The sequence below is a fragment of the Somniosus microcephalus genome, unplaced genomic scaffold (assembly GCF_052327205.1).
Source record: "Somniosus microcephalus isolate GS21.2 unplaced genomic scaffold, FLI_Smic_1.0 scaffold1082, whole genome shotgun sequence".
NCBI classification, from domain to species: Eukaryota; Metazoa; Chordata; class Chondrichthyes; order Squaliformes; family Somniosidae; genus Somniosus; species Somniosus microcephalus.
The window spans coordinates 1-20111 of record NW_028226269.1 but is presented as its reverse complement, the minus strand read 5'-3'; the positions used below and the strand labels follow the sequence as shown (position 1 = coordinate 20111).

The 20111-nt window shown below is 46.6% G+C and overlaps 1 protein-coding gene across 1 annotated transcript in view; it reads left to right on the top strand.

The window, feature by feature from the left end:
- Positions 1 to 17192, top strand: part of LOC147080866 (uncharacterized) — a gene marked incomplete at its 3' end in the record, with an annotated part of 51446 nt that extends 34254 nt beyond the window's left edge. Inside the window, exons 5-6 of the mRNA XM_085981059.1 lie at positions 2019 to 2132; positions 17144 to 17192. Of these exons, the coding sequence (XP_085837185.1) occupies positions 2019 to 2132; positions 17144 to 17192 (163 nt within the window). The remainder of the gene's footprint in view (positions 1 to 2018; positions 2133 to 17143) is intronic.
- Positions 17193 to 20111: the final 2919 nt, after the last annotated feature.

The window sequence follows — 20111 nt, the reverse complement described above, 5'->3', positions numbered from 1 at the left end:
CCTACTGTGGAGGAAGCACCAGCAGTGGACCCTATCGAAATATTTTATTCATCGATAATTGAACGCTTGCCAGTAACTAACGCGGATATAGAGAAGGAGACCCGAAATGATCCGACACTGTCTCGGGTATATGATTTGATGGTGAAGGGATGGCCAACACATGGCGACTCACTGTTGCCAGCATTCTCATCCAGAAGAGAACAGCTGTCAGTATGCCAGGGGACAGTGATGTGTGGATCCCGAGTGGTAATTCCACCCAAGTTAAGGGAGAGAGTGCTCAATGAGCTTCACGAAGGCCATCTGGGAGGGGTGAAAATGAAAAGCCTTGCTAGGGCTTATGTGTGGTGGCCAGGGATCGATCAACAAATCGAGGACCTAACAAAGAGCTGCTCAGGATGCCAGAAGGTCCAAAATGCACCACCACATGCCCCTCTACACCCATGGGAGTGGCCCTCCTCTCCATGGCAACTGGTGCATATTGATTTTGCTAGTCCATTCATGGACTCAATGTTCTTAATAGCAGTGGATGCGCACTCGAAATGGCCTGAGGTGATCAAAATGTCCTCCACTACTACAGAGAAAACGATTGCAGTCCTACGGACCATATTTGCCAGGAACGGCTTGCCAGAGCAGATTTGCTCTGATAACGGAGTTTCGGAAATTTATGAGAAGGAATGGGGTAAGGCATTACACATCCGCCCCGTATCATCCAGCCACAAATGGATTGGCTGAGAGGTTCGTACAAACCTTTAAAAAGGCAATAAGGGCCATGTGCGATGATGACATTCCACTACAGCATAAGGTGGACAATTTCCTGTTAGCCTACAGAAATGCGACACATGCAGTTACCAACCAGACCCCGGTCATGATGTTCTTTAACCGAAGTTTGAGATCTCGTCTGGATTTGCTCAGACCAAATGTGCGAAGAAATGTTGAGGATAAGCAATTCCAGCACATCAATGAGAAGCCGACAAGGAGCTTTCAATGTAGGACAACCAGTCTTAACCCGCGACTACCGAACAGAGAAATGGCAACGATATGCACACGGCAGGGGCCACTAATGTACACAGTAGATGTCGGGGAGAACATTGTGAGACGCCACGTCGACCAGATCCTAGCGTCACAGGAACGAGTCAACCCCATGTCTTGCGTACCTGGGGATGAACCCGACATACCGGTAGCATCTACCCCAGAAACAGTAGTAGCGGAAACTGATGAACTAACCGACGAAAGGGGGCCAGAATCGCCTCCGCACCAAGAACAAGACACTCAGGAAAGGCGCTATCCCGAAAGGATCAGGAAGCCGCCCCAAAGACTGAATCTATAAATGGACTATTTCAGTTAAATGTGCATGTTAAAGTGTTAACTGTTATTTGAATGTTATGGGTACTGTTAATCTAAAAGGGGAGGAATTGTAGTGTATGTACCTTTAAGAAAGAACTACTTTTACAGCTCCTGTATACTGTAGTACCGGCAGTGACCACACCTGTATATAAGCCTTGAGCAGGCATGTGTACTGTTAGTCTTTAGACTACCCTCCTCCAGTAAACACCTGTTGATTGTTAATCTACAGCCTCCGTCTAGTTATTGAAGAACACCATACCTTAAGATTTACGGATTCAACAGAGTCCCTGGGTCAGACATTGACCTTTCACCTTCTGGGACCTGGGGTCAAATCCAGCCCCCAGACAGAGGGGGATGAAGAGCTCCTCTGCCCCTGTGATGACCATACGTTGGGTCAGTCTCAATCTACTGTCAGCAGCCCCCCCGACATCGGCATAAGTTTGCAGTCCCCTCCCTCATTGAAATTCCCACTCGTATCTCGATGGTTGATGATTTAAATTAAATAGCGCACAGGACTGTATTGAACGTATTGCCCTCAGGATGGGGGAGAGGGAGGGATGGCGGGGGGCGGTGGCCGGAGTGAAGCTGCCAGTTTTTCCGATTTTCTCTGTGCACTGAGGGCTGATCCATTTCTCTCGTGTTCTCCCTCTCCCCTCTGCTCTCCCCCGACACAGATTGAGGAACAAATGACGAGCTCCAGTCTCTACATGGCAGTCCTGCTTCACCTTTACGAGCAGCGATTCACTGAGCTCATGCAGCTGCTCAGCGGGAGCGCAACCAGTTACCAGGTAACGGGGGGCAACTGTCACACACACAGGGTAAAGGAGCGACTATTACACTCAGATTAAAGGGGCAACTGTCACACACACAGGGTAAAGGAGTGACTATTACACTCAGATTAAAGGGGCAACTGTCACACACACAGGGTAAAGGAGCGACTATTACACACAGATTAAAGGGGCAACTGTCACACACAGGGTAAAGGAGCGACTATTACACTCAGATTAAAGGGGCAACTGTCACTCACACAGGGTAAAGGAGCGACTATTACACTCAGATTAAAGGGGCAACTGTCACACACAGGGTAAAGGAGCGACTATTACACTCAGATTAAAGGGGCAACTGTCACTCACACAGGGTAAAGGAGCGACTATTACACTCAGATTAAAGGGGCAACTGTCACACACACAGGGTAAAGGAGCGACTATTACACTCAGATTAAAGGGGCAACTGTCACACACACAGGGTAAAGGGGCAACTCACACACAGATTAAAGGGGCAACTGTCACACACAGGGTAAAGGAGCGACTATTACACTCAGATTAAAGGGGCAACTGTCACACACACAGGGTAAAGGAGCGACTATTACACTCAGATTAAAGGGGCAACTGTCACACACACAGGGTAAAGGAGCGACTATTACACTCAGATTAAAGGGGCAACTGTCACACACACAGGGTAAAGGAGCGACTATTACACTCAGATTAAAGGGGCAACTGTCACACACACAGGGTAAAGGAGCGACTATTACACTCAGATTAAAGGGGCAACTGTCACACACACAGGGTAAAGGAGCGACTATTACACTCAGATTAAAGGGGCAACTGTCACACACACAGGGTAAAGGAGCGACTATTACACACAGATTAAAGGGGCAACTGTCACACACACAGGGTAAAGGAGCGACTATTACACTCAGATTAAAGGGGCAACTGTCACACACACAGGGTAAAGGAGCGACTATTACACTCAGATTAAAGGGGCAACTGTCACACACACAGGGTAAAGGAGCGACTATTACACTCAGATTAAAGGGGCAACTGTCACACACACAGGGTAAAGGAGCGACTATTACACTCAGATTAAAGGGGCAACTGTCACACACACAGGGTAAAGGAGCGACTATTACACTCAGATTAAAGGGGCAATTGTCACACACAGGGTAAAGGAGCGACTATTACACTCAGATTAAAGGGGCAACTGTCACACACACAGGGTAAAGGAGCGACTATTACACTCAGATTAAAGGGGCAACTGTCACTCACACAGGGTAAAGGAGCGACTATTACACTCAGATTAAAGGGGCAACTGTCACACACACAGGGTAAAGGAGCGACTATTACACTCAGATTAAAGGGGCAACTGTCACACACAGGGTAAAGGAGCGACTATTACACACAGATTAAAGGGGCAACTGTCACACACAGGGTAAAGGAGCGACTATTACACTCAGATTAAAGGGGCAACTGTCACACACAGGGTAAAGGAGCGACTATTACACACAGATTAAAGGGGCAACTGTCACACACACAGGGTAAAGGAGCGACTATTACACACAGATTAAAGGGGCAACTGTCACACACAGGGTAAAGGAGCGACTATTACACTCAGATTAAAGGGGCAACTGTCACACACACAGGGTAAAGGAGCGACTATTACACTCAGATTAAAGGGGCAACTGTCACACACACAGGGTAAAGGAGCGACTATTACACTCAGATTAAAGGGGCAACTGTCACACACACAGGGTAAAGGAGCGACTATTACACACAGATTAAAGGGGCAACTGTCACACACACAGGGTAAAGGAGCGACTATTACACTCAGATTAAAGGGGCAACTGTCACACACAGGGTAAAGGAGCGACTATTACACTCAGATTAAAGGGGCAACTGTCACACACACAGGGTAAAGGAGCGACTATTACACACAGATTAAAGGGGCAACTGTCACACACACAGGGTAAAGGAGCGACTATTACACTCAGATTAAAGGGGCAACTGTCACACACAGGGTAAAGGAGCGACTATTACACTCAGATTAAAGGGGCAACTGTCACACACAGGGTAAAGGAGCGACTATTACACTCAGATTAAAGGGGCAACTGTCACACACACAGGGTAAAGGAGCGACTATTACACTCAGATTAAAGGGGCAACTGTCACACACACAGGGTAAAGGAGCGACTATTACACTCAGATTAAAGGGGCAACTGTCACACACACAGGGTAAAGGAGCGACTATTACACTCAGATTAAAGGGGCAACTGTCACACACACAGATTAAAGGGGCAACTGTCACACACACAGGGTAAAGGAGCGACTATTACACTCAGATTAAAGGGGCAACTGTCACACACAGATTAAAGGGGCAACTGTCACACACAGGGTAAAGGAGCGACTATTACACACAGATTAAAGGGGCAACTGTCACACACACAGGGTAAAGGAGCGACTATTACACTCAGATTAAAGGGGCAACTGTCACACACACAGGGTAAAGGAGCGACTATTACACTCAGATTAAAGGGGCAACTGTCACACACACAGGGTAAAGGAGTGACTATTACACTCAGATTAAAGGGGCAACTGTCACACACACAGATTAAAGGGGCAACTGTCACACACACAGGGTAAAGGAGTGACTATTACACTCAGATTAAAGGGGCAACTGTCACACACACAGATTAAAGGGGCAACTGTCACACACAGGGTAAAGGAGCGACTATTACACACAGATTAAAGGGGCAACTGTCACACACACAGGGTAAAGGAGCGACTATTACACTCAGATTAAAGGGGCAACTGTCACACACAGGGTAAAGGAGCGACTATTACACTCAGATTAAAGGGGCAACTGTCACACACACAGGGTAAAGGAGCGACTATTACACTCAGATTAAAGGGGCAACTGTCACACACAGGGTAAAGGAGCGACTATTACACACAGATTAAAGGGGCAACTGTCACACACAGGGTAAAGGAGCGACTATTACACACAGATTAAAGGGGCAACTGACACACACACAGGGTAAAGGAGCGACTATTACACTCAGGTTAAAGGGGCAACTGTCACACACACAGGGTAAAGGAGCGACTATTACACTCAGGTTAAAGGGGCAACTGACACACACACAGGGTAAAGGAGCGACTATTACACACAGATTAAAGGGGCAACTGTCACACACACAGGGTAAAGGAGCGACTATTACACTCAGATTAAAGGGGCAACTGACACACACACAGGGTAAAGGAGCGACTATTACACTCAGATTAAAGGGGCAACTGTCACACACACAGGGTAAAGGAGCGACTATTACACACAGATTAAAGGGGCAACTGTCACACACACAGGGTAAAGGAGCGACTATTACACTCAGATTAAAGGGGCAACTGTCACACACACAGATTAAAGGGGCAACTGTCACACACAGGGTAAAGGAGCGACTATTACACACAGATTAAAGGGGCAACTGTCACACACACAGGGTAAAGGAGCGACTATTACACTCAGATTAAAGGGGCAACTGTCACACACACAGGGTAAAGGAGCGACTATTACACTCAGATTAAAGGGGCAACTGTCACACACACAGGGTAAAGGAGCGACTATTACACTCAGATTAAAGGGGCAACTGTCACACACACAGGGTAAAGGAGCGACTATTACACTCAGATTAAAGGGGCAACTGTCACACACAGGGTAAAGGAGCGACTATTACACTCAGGTTAAAGGGGCAACTGTCACACACACAGGGTAAAGGAGCGACTATTACACACAGATTAAAGGGGCAACTGTCACACTCACAGGGTAAAGGAGCGACTATTACACTCAGATTAAAGGGGCAACTGTCACACACAGGGTAAAGGAGCGACTATTACACTCAGATTAAAGGGGCAACTGTCACACACACAGGGTAAAGGAGCGACTATTACACTCAGATTAAAGGGGCAACTGTCACACACACAGGGTAAAGGAGCGACTATTACACTCAGATTAAAGGGGCAACTGTCACACACAGATTAAAGGGGCAACTCACACACAGATTAAAGGGGCAACTGTCACACACAGATTAAAGGGGCAACTGTCACACACACAGGGTAAAGGAGCGACTATTACACTCAGATTAAAGGGGCAACTGTCACACACAGGGTAAAGGAGCGACTATTACACTCAGATTAAAGGGGCAACTGTCACACACACAGGGTAAAGGAGCGACTATTACACTCAGATTAAAGGGGCAACTGTCACACACACAGGGTAAAGGAGTGACTATTACACTCAGATTAAAGGGGCAACTGACACACACAGGGGAAAGGAGCGACTATTACACTCAGATTAAAGGGGCAACTGTCACACACACAGGGTAAAGGAGCGACTATTACACTCAGATTAAAGGGGCAACTGTCACACACAGGGGAAAGGAGCGACTATTACACTCAGATTAAAGGGGCAACTGTCACACACACAGGGTAAAGGAGCGACTATTACACACAGATTAAAGGGGCAACTGTCACACACACAGATTAAAGGAGCGACTATTACACTCAGATTAAAGGGGCAACTGTCACACACACAGGGTAAAGGGGCAACTGTCACACTCAGATTAAAGGGGCAACTGTCACACACACAGGGTAAAGGAGCGACTATTACACACAGATTAAAGGGGCAACTGTCACACACACAGGGTAAAGGAGCGACTATTACACTCAGATTAAAGGGGCAACTGTCACACACACAGATTAAAGGGGCAACTGTCACACACAGGGTAAAGGAGCGACTATTACACACAGATTAAAGGGGCAACTGTCACACACACAGGGTAAAGGAGCGACTATTACACTCAGATTAAAGGGGCAACTGTCACACACACAGGGTAAAGGAGCGACTATTACACTCAGATTAAAGGGGCAACTGTCACACACACAGGGTAAAGGAGCGACTATTACACTCAGATTAAAGGGGCAACTGTCACACACACAGGGTAAAGGAGCGACTATTACACTCAGATTAAAGGGGCAACTGTCACACACAGGGTAAAGGAGCGACTATTACACTCAGGTTAAAGGGGCAACTGTCACACACACAGGGTAAAGGAGCGACTATTACACACAGATTAAAGGGGCAACTGTCACACTCACAGGGTAAAGGAGCGACTATTACACTCAGATTAAAGGGGCAACTGTCACACACAGGGTAAAGGAGCGACTATTACACTCAGATTAAAGGGGCAACTGTCACACACACAGGGTAAAGGAGCGACTATTACACTCAGATTAAAGGGGCAACTGTCACACACACAGGGTAAAGGAGCGACTATTACACTCAGATTAAAGGGGCAACTGTCACACACAGATTAAAGGGGCAACTCACACACAGATTAAAGGGGCAACTGTCACACACAGATTAAAGGGGCAACTGTCACACACACAGGGTAAAGGAGCGACTATTACACTCAGATTAAAGGGGCAACTGTCACACACAGGGTAAAGGAGCGACTATTACACTCAGATTAAAGGGGCAACTGTCACACACACAGGGTAAAGGAGCGACTATTACACTCAGATTAAAGGGGCAACTGTCACACACACAGGGTAAAGGAGTGACTATTACACTCAGATTAAAGGGGCAACTGACACACACAGGGGAAAGGAGCGACTATTACACTCAGATTAAAGGGGCAACTGTCACACACACAGGGTAAAGGAGCGACTATTACACTCAGATTAAAGGGGCAACTGTCACACACAGGGGAAAGGAGCGACTATTACACTCAGATTAAAGGGGCAACTGTCACACACACAGGGTAAAGGAGCGACTATTACACACAGATTAAAGGGGCAACTGTCACACACACAGATTAAAGGAGCGACTATTACACTCAGATTAAAGGGGCAACTGTCACACACACAGGGTAAAGGGGCAACTGTCACACTCAGATTAAAGGGGCAACTGTCACACACAGGGTAAAGGAGCGACTATTACACTCAGATTAAAGGGGCAACTGTCACACACAGGGTAAAGGAGCGACTATTACACTCAGATTAAAGGGGCAACTGTCACACACACAGGGTAAAGGAGCGACTATTACACTCAGATTAAAGGGGCAACTGTCACACACACAGGGTAAAGGAGCGACTATTACACACAGATTAAAGGGGCAACTGTCACACACACAGGGTAAAGGAGCGACTATTACACTCAGATTAAAGGGGCAACTGTCACACACACAGGGTAAAGGAGCGACTATTACACACAGATTAAAGGGGCAACTGTCACACACAGGGTAAAGGAGCGACTATTACACACAGATTAAAGGGGCAACTGTCACACACACAGGGTAAAGGAGCGACTATTACACACAGATTAAAGGGGCAACTGTCACACACACAGGGTAAAGGAGCGACTATTACACTCAGATTAAAGGGGCAACTGTCACACACACAGGGTAAAGGAGCGACTATTACACTCAGATTAAAGGGGCAACTGTCACACACACAGGGTAAAGGAGCGACTATTACACTCAGATTAAAGGGGCAACTGTCACACACAGGGTAAAGGAGCGACTATTACACTCAGGTTAAAGGGGCAACTGTCACACACACAGGGTCAAGGAGCGACTATTACACTCAGATTAAAGGGGCAACTGTCACACACAGGGTAAAGGAGCGACTATTACACTCAGATTAAAGGGGCAACTGTCACACACACAGGGTAAAGGAGCGACTATTACACTCAGATTAAAGGGGCAACTGTCACACACACAGGGTAAAGGAGCGACTATTACACTCAGATTAAAGGGGCAACTGTCACACACAGGGTAAAGGAGCGACTATTACACTCAGATTAAAGGGGCAACTGTCACACACACAGGGTAAAGGAGCGACTATTACACTCAGATTAAAGGGGCAACTGTCACACACACAGGGTAAAGGAGCGACTATTACACTCAGATTAAAGGGGCAACTGTCACACACACAGGGTAAAGGAGCGACTATTACACTCAGATTAAAGGGGCAACTGTCACACACACAGGGTAAAGGAGCGACTATTACACTCAGATTAAAGGGGCAACTGTCACACACACAGGGTAAAGGAGCGACTATTACACACAGATTAAAGGGGCAACTGTCACACACAGGGTAAAGGAGCGACTATTACACTCAGATTAAAGGGGCAACTGTCACACACACAGGGTAAAGGAGCGACTATTACACACAGATTAAAGGGGCAACTGTCACACACACAGGGTAAAGGAGCGACTATTACACTCAGATTAAAGGGGCAACTGTCACACACACAGGGTAAAGGAGCGACTATTACACACAGATTAAAGGGGCAACTGTCACACACACGGTAAAGGAGCGACTATTACACTCAGATTAAAGGGGCAACTGTCACACACACAGGGTAAAGGAGCGACTATTACACTCAGATTAAAGGGGCAACTGTCACACACACAGGGTCAAGGAGCGACTATTACACACAGATTAAAGGGGCAACTGTCACACACACAGGGTAAAGGAGCGACTATTACACTCAGATTAAAGGGGCAACTGTCACACACACAGGGTAAAGGAGCGACTATTACACTCAGATTAAAGGGGCAACTGTCACACACAGGGTAAAGGAGCGACTATTACACTCAGATTAAAGGGGCAACTGTCACACACAGGGTAAAGGAGCGACTATTACACACAGATTAAAGGGGCAACTGTCACACACACAGGGTAAAGGAGCGACTATTACACTCAGATTAAAGGGGCAACTGTCACACACAGGGTAAAGGAGCGACTATTACACTCAGATTAAAGGGGCAACTGTCACACACACAGGGTAAAGGAGCGACTATTACACTCAGATTAAAGGGGCAACTGTCACACACACAGGGTAAAGGAGCGACTATTACACTCAGATTAAAGGGGCAACTGTCACACACAGGGTAAAGGAGCGACTATTACACTCAGATTAAAGGGGCAACTGTCACACACAGGGTAAAGGAGCGACTATTACACACAGATTAAAGGGGCAACTGTCACACACACAGGGTAAAGGAGCGACTATTACACTCAGATTAAAGGGGCAACTGTCACACACAGGGTAAAGGAGCGACTATTACACTCAGATTAAAGGGGCAACTGTCACACACACAGGGTAAAGGAGCGACTATTACACTCAGATTAAAGGGGCAACTGTCACACACACAGGGTAAAGGAGTGACTATTACACTCAGATTAAAGGGGCAACTGTCACTCACACAGGGTAAAGGAGCGACTATTACACTCAGATTAAAGGGGCAACTGTCACACACACAGGGTAAAGGAGCGACTATTACACTCAGATTAAAGGGGCAACTGTCACACACACAGGGTAAAGGAGCGACTATTACACACAGATTAAAGGGGCAACTGTCACTCACACAGGGTAAAGGAGCGACTATTACACTCAGATTAAAGGGGCAACTGTCACACACACGGTAAAGGAGCGACTATTACACACAGATTAAAGGGGCAACTGTCACACACAGGGTAAAGGAGCGACTATTACACTCAGATTAAAGGGGCAACTGTCACACACACAGGGTAAAGGGGCAACTGTCACACTCAGATTAAAGGGGCAACTGTCACACACACAGGGTAAAGGAGCGACTATTACACTCAGATTAAAGGGGCAACTGTCACACACACAGGGTAAAGGAGCGACTATTACACTCAGATTAAAGGGGCAACTGTCACACACAGGGTAAAGGAGCGACTATTACACTCAGATTAAAGGGGCAACTGTCACACACACAGGGTAAAGGAGCGACTATTACACACAGATTAAAGGGGCAACTGTCACACACACAGGGTAAAGGAGCGACTATTACACTCAGATTAAAGGGGCAACTCACACACAGATTAAAGGAGCAACTGTCACACACAGATTAAAGGGGCAACTCACACACAGATTAAAGGAGCGACTATTACACTCAGATTAAAGGGGCAACTGTCACACTCAGTTTAAAGGGGCAACTGTCACGCTCAGATTAAAGGGGCAACTCACACACAGATTAAAGGAGCAACTCACACACAGATTAAAGGGGCAACTCACACACAGATTAAAGGAGCGACTATTACACTCAGATTAAAGGGGCAACTGTCACGCTCAGATTAAAGGGGCAACTCACACACAGATTAAAGGAGCAACTGTCACACACAGATTAAAGGGGCAACTCACACACAGATTAAAGGAGCGACTATTACACTCATTAAAGGGGCAACTGTCACACTCAGATTAAAGGGGCAATTGTCACACACAGATTAAAGGGGCAACTGTCACACACAGATTAAAGGGGCGACTGTCACGCTCAGATTAAAGGGGCAACTCACACACAGATTAAAGGAGCAACTGTCACACACAGATTAAAGGGGCAACTGTCACACACACAGGGTAAAGGAGCGACTATTACACTCAGATTAAAGGGGCAACTGTCACACACAGGGTAAAGGAGCGACTATTACACTCAGATTAAAGGGGCAACTGTCACGCTCAGATTAAAGGGGCAACTCACACACAGATTAAAGGAGCAACTGTCACACACAGATTAAAGGGGCAACTGTCACACACACAGGGTAAAGGAGCGACTATTACACTCAGATTAAAGGGGCAACTGTCACACACAGATTAAAGGGGCAACTGTCACGCTCAGATTAAAGGGGCAACTGTCACGCTCAGATTAAAGGGGCGACTGTCACGCTCAGATTAAAGGGGCAACTGTCACACACACAGATTAAAGGAGCAACTGTCACACACAGATTAAAGGGGCAACTGTCACACACACAGATTAAAGGAGCGACTATTACACTCAGATTAAAGGGGCGACTGTCACGCTCAGATTAAAGGGGCAACTCACACACAGATTAAAGGAGCAACTTTCACACACAGATTAAAGGGGCAACTGTCACACACAGATTAAAGGGGCAACTGTCACACACAGATTAAAGGGGCGACTGTCACACACAGATTAAAGGGGCAATTGTCACCCTCAGATTAAAGGGGAAACTGTCACACACAGATTAAAGGGGCAACTGTCACACACAGATTAAAGGGGCAACTGTCACACACAGATTAAAGGGGCAACTGTCACACACAGATTAAAGGGGCAACTGTCGCACTCGGATTAAAGGGGCAACTGTCACACACAGATTAAATGGGCAACTCACACACAGATTAAAGGGGCAACTGTCACACTCAGATTAAAGGGGCAACTGTCACGCTCAGATTAAAGGGGCAACTGTCACACTCAGATTAAAGGGGCAACTGTCACGCTCAGATTAAAGGGGCAACTGTCACGCTCAGATTAAAGGGGCAACTGTCACACACAGATTAAAGGGGCAACTGTCACACTCAGATTAAAGGGGCAACTGTCACACACAGATTAAAGGGGCAACTGTCACACTCAGATTAAAGGGGCAACTGTCACACACAGATTAAAGGGGCAACTGTCACACTCAGATTAAAGGGGCAACTGTCACACTCAGATTAAAGGGACAACTGTCACACACAGATTAAAGGGGGAACTGTCACACACAGATTAAAGGAGCAACTGTCACACTCAGATTAAAGGGGCAACTGTCACACACAGATTAAAGGGGCAACTGTCACACACAGATTAAAGGGGCAACTGTCACACTCAGATTAAAGGGGCAACTCACACACAGATTAAAGGAGCAACTGTCACACACAGATTAAAGGGGCAACTGTCACGCTCAGATTAAAGGGGCAACTGTCACGCTCAGATTAAAGGGGCGACTGTCACGCTCAGATTAAAGGGGCAACTCACACACAGATTAAAGGAGCAACTGTCACACACAGATTAAAGGGGCAACTGTCACACACACAGATTAAAGGAGCGACTATTACACTCAGATTAAAGGGGCAACTGTCACACACAGATTAAAGGGGCAACTGTCACGCTCAGATTAAAGGGGCGACTGTCACGCTCAGATTAAAGGGGCAACTCACACACAGATTAAAGGAGCAACTTTCACACACATTAAAGGGGCAACTGTCACACACAGATTAAAGGGGTAACTGTCACACACAGATTAAAGGGGCGACTGTCACACACAGATTAAAGGGGCAACTGTCACCCTCAGATTAAAGGGGCAACTGTCACACACAGATTAAAGGGGCAACTGTCACACACAGATTAAAGGGGCAACTGTCACACACAGATTAAAGGGGCAACTGTCACACACAGATTAAAGGGGCAACTGTCGTACTCGGATTAAAGGGGCAACTGTCACACACAGATTAAAGGGGCAACTCACACACAGATTAAAGGGGCAACTGTCACACTCAGATTAAAGGGGCAACTGTCACGCTCCGATTAAAGGGGCAACTGTCACACACAGATTAAAGGGGCAACTGTCACACTCAGATTAAAGGGGCAACTGTCACGCTCAGATTAAAGGGGCAACTGTCACACACAGATTAAAGGGGCAACTGTCACACTCAGATTAAAGGGGCAACTGTCACACACAGATTAAAGGGGCAACTGTCACACTCAGATTAAAGGGGCAACTGTCACACACAGATTAAAGGGGCAACTGTCACACTCAGATTAAAGGGGCAACTGTCACACTCAGATTAAAGGGACAACTGTCACACACAGATTAAAGGGGCAACTGTCACACACACATTAAAGGAGCAACTGTCACACTCAGATTAAAGGGGCAACTGTCACACACAGATTAAAGGGGCAACTGTCACACACAGATTAAAGGGGCAACTGTCACACACAGATTAAAGGGGCAACTGTCACACTCAGATTAAAGGGGCCACTCACACACAGATTAAAGGAGCAACTGTCACACACAGATTAAAGGGGCAACTGTCACACACAGATTAAAGGGGCAACTGTCACACACAGATTAAAGGGGCAACTGTCACACTCAGATTAAAGGGGCAACTGTCACACACAGATTAAAGGGGCAACTGTCACACTCAGATTAAAGGGGCAACTGTCACACTTAGATTAAAGGGGCAACTCACACAGAGATTAAAGGGGCAACTGTCACACTCAGATTAAAGGGGCAACTGTCACACACAGATTAAAGGGGCAAGTGTCACACTCAGATTAAAGGGGCAACTGTCACACTCCGATTAAAGGGGCAACTGTCACACACAGATTAAAGGGGCAACTGTCACACACAGATTAAAGGGGCAACTGTCACACACAGATTAAAGGGGCAACTGTCACACACAGATTAAAGGGGCAACTCACACAGATTAAAGGGGCAACTGTCACACACAGATTAAAGGGGCAACTGTCACACACAGATTAAAGGGGCAACTGTCACACTCAGATTAAAGGGGCAATTGTCACACACAGATTAAAGGGGCAACTGTCACACTCAGATTAAAGGGGCAACTGTCACACTTAGATTAAAGGGGCAACTCACACACAGATTAAAGGGGCAACTGTCACACTCAGATTAAAGGGGCAACTGTCACACACAGATTAAAGGGGCAAGTGTCACACTCAGATTGAAGGGGCAACTGTCACACACAGATTAAAGGGGCAACTGTCGCACTCAGATTAAAGGGGCAACTGTCACACTCAGATTAAAGGGGCAACTGTCACACACAGATTAAAGGGGCAACTGTCACACACAGATTAAAGGGGCAACTGTCACACACAGATTAAAGGGGCAACTGTCACACTCAGATTAAAGGGGCAACTGTCACACACAGATTAAAGGGGCAACTGTCACACTCAGATTAAAGGGGCAACTGTCACACACAGATTAAAGGGGCAACTGTCACACTCAGATTAAAGGGGCAACTCACACACAGATTAAAGGGGCAACTGTCACACTCAGATTAAAGGGGCAACTGTCACACTCAGATTAAAGGGGCAACTGTCACACACAGATTAAAGGGGCTACTGTCACACACACATTAAAGGGGCAAAATGTCACACTCTGATTAAAGGGGCAAAATGTCACACTCTGATTAAAGGGGCAACTGTCACACACAGATTAAAGGGGCAACTCACACTCAGATTAAAGGGGCGACTGTCACACTCAGATTAAAGGGGCAACTCACACTCAGATTAAAGGGGCAACTGTCACGCTCAGATTAAAGGGGCAACTGTCACACACAGATTAAAGGGGCAACTGTCACACACAGATTAAAGGGGCAACTCACACTCAGATTAAAGGGGCGACTGTCACACTCAGATTAAAGGGGCAACTGTCACACTCAGATTAAAGGGGCAACTGTCACGCTCAGATTAAAGGGGCAACTGTCACACTCAGATTAAAGGGGCAAGTGTCACACTCAGATTAAAGGGGCAACTCACACACAGATTAAAGGGGCAACTGTCACAGTCAGACTAAAGGGGCAAGTGTCACACACAGATTAAAGGGGCCACTGTCACACAGATTAAAGGGGCAACTCACACACAGATTAAAGGGGCAACTGTCACACTCAGATTAAAGGGGCAACTTTCACACTCAGATTAAAGGGGCAAAATGTCACACTCAGATTAAAGGGGCAAAATGTCACACTCAGATTAAAGGGGCAAAATGTCACACTCAGATTAAAGGGGCAAAATGTCATGCTCAGATTAAAGTGGCAACTGTCACGCTCAGATTAAAGGGGCAACTGTCACTCAGATTAAAGGGGCAACTCACACACAGATTAAAGGGGCAACTGTCACACTCAGATTAAAGGGGCAACTGTCACACTCAGATTAAAGCGGCAACTGTCACACTCTGATTAAAGGGGCAAAATGTCACGCTCAGATTAAAGGGGCAACTGTCACACTCAGATTAAAGGGGCAACTGTCACACTCAGATTAAAGGGGCAACTGTCACACTCAGATTAAAGGGGCAACTGTCACACTCAGATTAAAGGGGCTACTGTCACACTCAGATTAAAGGGGCAACTGTCGCACTCAGATTAAAGGGGCATCTGTCACACTCAGATTAAAGGGGCGACTCACACACAGATTAAAGGGGCAACTGTCACTCAGATTAAAGGGGCAACTGTCACACACAGATTAAAGGGGCAACTGTCGCACTCAGATTAAAGGGGCAACTGTCGCACTCAGATTAAAGGGGCAACTTTCGCACTCATTAAAGGGGCAACTGTCACACTCAGATTAAAGGGGCAACTGTCACACTCAGATTAAAGGGGCAAGTGTCACACTCAGATTAAAGGGGCAACTGTCACACTCAGATTAAAGGTGCAACTGTCACACGCAGATTAAAGGGGCGACTGTCACACTCAGATTAAAGGGGCAACTGTTACTCTCACACACACACACACACACACACAGGGTAAAGGGACAACTGTCACAAAGACACACACAGGGTAAAGGGTCAACTATCACACAATGGGAACGGTGGTAAGACCATCTGCCGTCTCCCCCACTGAAAGTCAGCACAGCCATGCTGCAGCCACTGGGGTAGCACTGCGTAGGAGCACTAGGACAGGCAAAAAAACACAGAAGACAGGCACTAAGGGATTGCACAAGGGTGATTAGCTGATGTAATATTGATGGATTGATGTACGGTACGGTTGCATGATGGTTATGTTACTGGACTAGTAAACCACTGGACTAATGACGTGAGTTCAAATCCCACCTCTGCAGCTGGGGAATTTAAATTCAGTTAATTAAATAAATCTGGAATAAAAAAACTAGTATCGGTAATGGTGACCGGATTGTCGTAAAAAACAATCTGGTTCACTAATGTCCTTTAGGGAAGGAAATCTGCTGTCCTTACCTGGTCAGGGCCTATGTGTGACTCCAGACCCACAGCAATGTGGTTGACTCTTAAATGGTCTAGCAAGCCACCTTCTCAAGAGGCAACTAGGGATGGGCAATAAATGCCAGTGACACCCACATCCCCAGAATGAATTTTTAAAAATCACACTATGCGATGGGCTGTGATGATTGAGCCAATTCTAAGTACAGAAACAATGTGGATATATCTGAATTTAACAGCTAGTTCTTTTCTCCTAGTTCACCATCGCCGACTCACAGCCTGGAGCTGATGGTAGTGACATTCAAAGTAGGTCTCACTCTGTGCCCATTCAGACAAGGCGAGAGGTGCCACCAGTGTTGTGTGTCTTTCTATTTCTGTGTACTCTCTCTCTCACGCCCAGCCCACCGATGAGTCACCCGCCTCCCGTGACATGGTCAACATTGCTGACAGGCCCACATCCGGGGGCCACCTGCCAGTGCACGATACAACAACACTCTGAGCGGACGGGAGCAGAGAGTTTACAACGGAACATAACAACAATTACTTGCATTTATACTGCGCCTTTAACATCCCACGGTGCTTCACAGGAGCGTTAGAATCATAGAATCATTGAAAGTTACAGCACGGAAGGAGGCCATTTTGGCCCATCGTGTCCGCGCCGGCCAACAAAGAGCTATCCGGCCTAATCCCACTTCCCAGCTCTTGGTCCGTAGCCCTGCAGGTTAGAGCATCCCAAGTGCACATCCAAGTACTTTTTAAATGTGGTTCGGGTTCCTGCCTCTACCACCCTTTCAGGCAGTGAGTTCCAGACCCCCACAACCCTCTGGGTGAAGACATTTCCCCTCAAATCACCTTCCCCCAATTACTTTAAATCTGTGCCCCCTGGTTTTTCACCCCTCTGCTAAGAGAAATAGGTCCTTTCTATCCACTTTATGCCCCTCATAATTGTATACAGCTCAATAAGGTCTCCCCTCAGCCTCCTCTGTTCCAAGGAAAACAGACCCAGCCTATCCAGTCTTTCCTCATAGCGAAGATTCTCTACTCCCGGCAACATCCTTGTAAATCTCCTCTGTACCCTCTCTAGTGCAATCACATCTTTCCTGTAATGTGGTGACCAGAACTGCACGCGGTACTCTAGCTGAGGCCTAACTAGTGTTTTATACAGTTGAAGCATAACCCCCCTGCTCTTGTATTAGTGTTACCAGACAAAAATTTCTACCGAGCCACATAGAGATGTTCGGACAGGTGGCCAAAAGCTTGGTCAAAGAGGTAGGTTTTGAGGAGCATCTTAAAGGAGGAGTGAGAGGTAGCGAGGCGGAGAGGTTTAGGGAGGGAATTCCCGAGCTTAGGATCTAGGCACGGCCACCAATGGTGGGGCGATGATAGTCGGGGATGCGCAAGAGGCCAGAATTGGAGGGCGCAGAAATCTCGGGGGTGGGGGGGGTGGTGTTGTAGGGCTGGAGGAAGTTACAGGGATAGGGAGGGGCGAGGCCATGGAAGGAATTGAAAATGAGGATGAGAATTTTAAATTTAAGGTGTTGCCAATATAGGCCAGCGAGCACATAGACTGACCTGAGTGCAGAGAGTGGGGATACAGGGAACGTACTCTGATTGGCGGGATGTGACAAGAGATGTTCCCCAGGGATCTGTACTGGGGCCTCAGCTTTTCACCATATTTACTAATGACTCGGATGATGGAATAAAGAGTTTTCAGATGACACAAAGTTATGAGGGACAGTAAGTAGTGCAGATGGGAGCTGGAAGTTACAAAGGGACACAGGCAGATTAAGTGAGTGGCCAAAACTGTGGCAGATGGAGTTCAATGTGGGCAAGTGTGGGGTCATCCACTTTGGATCCAAGAGAGATAAATCGGTAGTATTTTCTAATCTGGGAGAAACGAAGAACTGTTAGAGGAGCAGAGAGATTAGGGAGTCCAAGTACACATATCATGTAAAGCTAGTAGACTGGTACAAAGAGTAATCAAAAAGGCTCGTGGAATGATGGCCTTTATCTCAAGGGGCCTGCAATACAAAGGGGAGGAAGTTATCAACCCCTCGATTAGATTCCAGCCTGTCACTCACTCCCGGGTATCTGTTAGTCTATATATAAACCACCCCGAACCCCTCGATTAGATTCCAGCCTGTAACTCACTCCCGGGTATCTGTTATTCTATATATAAACCCCCCGAACCCACGATTAGATTCCAGCCTGTAACTCACTCCCGGGTATCTGTTATTCTATATATAAACCCCCGAACCCACGATTAGATTCCAGCCTGTAACTCACTCCCGGGTATCTGTTATTCTATATATAAACCCCCCGAACCCCTCGATTAGATTCCAGCCTGTAACTCACTCCCGGGTATCTGTTATTCTATATATAAACCACCCGAACCCCTCGATTAGATTCCAGCCTGTCACTCACTCCCGGGTATCCGTTATTCTATATATAAACCACCCGAACCCCTCGATTAGATTCCAGCCTGTCACTCACTCCCGGGTATCTGTTATTCTATATATAAACCAACTGAACCCCTCGATTAGATTCCAGTCTGTAACTCACTCCAAGGTATCTGTTATTCTATATATAAACCACCCGAACCCCTCGATTAGATTGCAGCCTGTAACTCACTCCCGGGTATCTGTTATTCTATATATAAACCACCCGAACCCCTCGATTAGATTCCAGCCTGTCACTCACTCCCGGGTATCTGTTATTCTATATATAAACCACCCTAACCCTTCGATTAGATTCCAGCCTGTCACTCACTCCCGGGTATCTGTTATTCTATATATAAACCACCTGAACCCATCGATTAGATTCCAGCCTGTAACTCACTCCCGGGTATCTGTTATTCTATATATAAACCACCTGAACCCTTCGATTAGATTCCAGCCTGTCACTCACTCCCGGGTATCTGTTATTCTATATATAAACCCCCCGAACCCATCGATTAGATTCTAGCCTGTAACTCACTCCCGGGTATCTGTTATTCTATATATAAACTACCTGAACCCATCGATTAGATTCCAGCCTGTAACTCACTCCCGGGTATCTGTTATTCTATATATAAACCACCCGAACCCCTCGATTAGATTCCAGCCTGTAACTCACTCCTGGGTATCTGTTATTCTACATATAAACCACCCGAACCCCTTGATTAGATTCCAGCCTGTAACTCACTCCTGGGTATCTGTTATTCTATATATAAACCACTTGAACCCA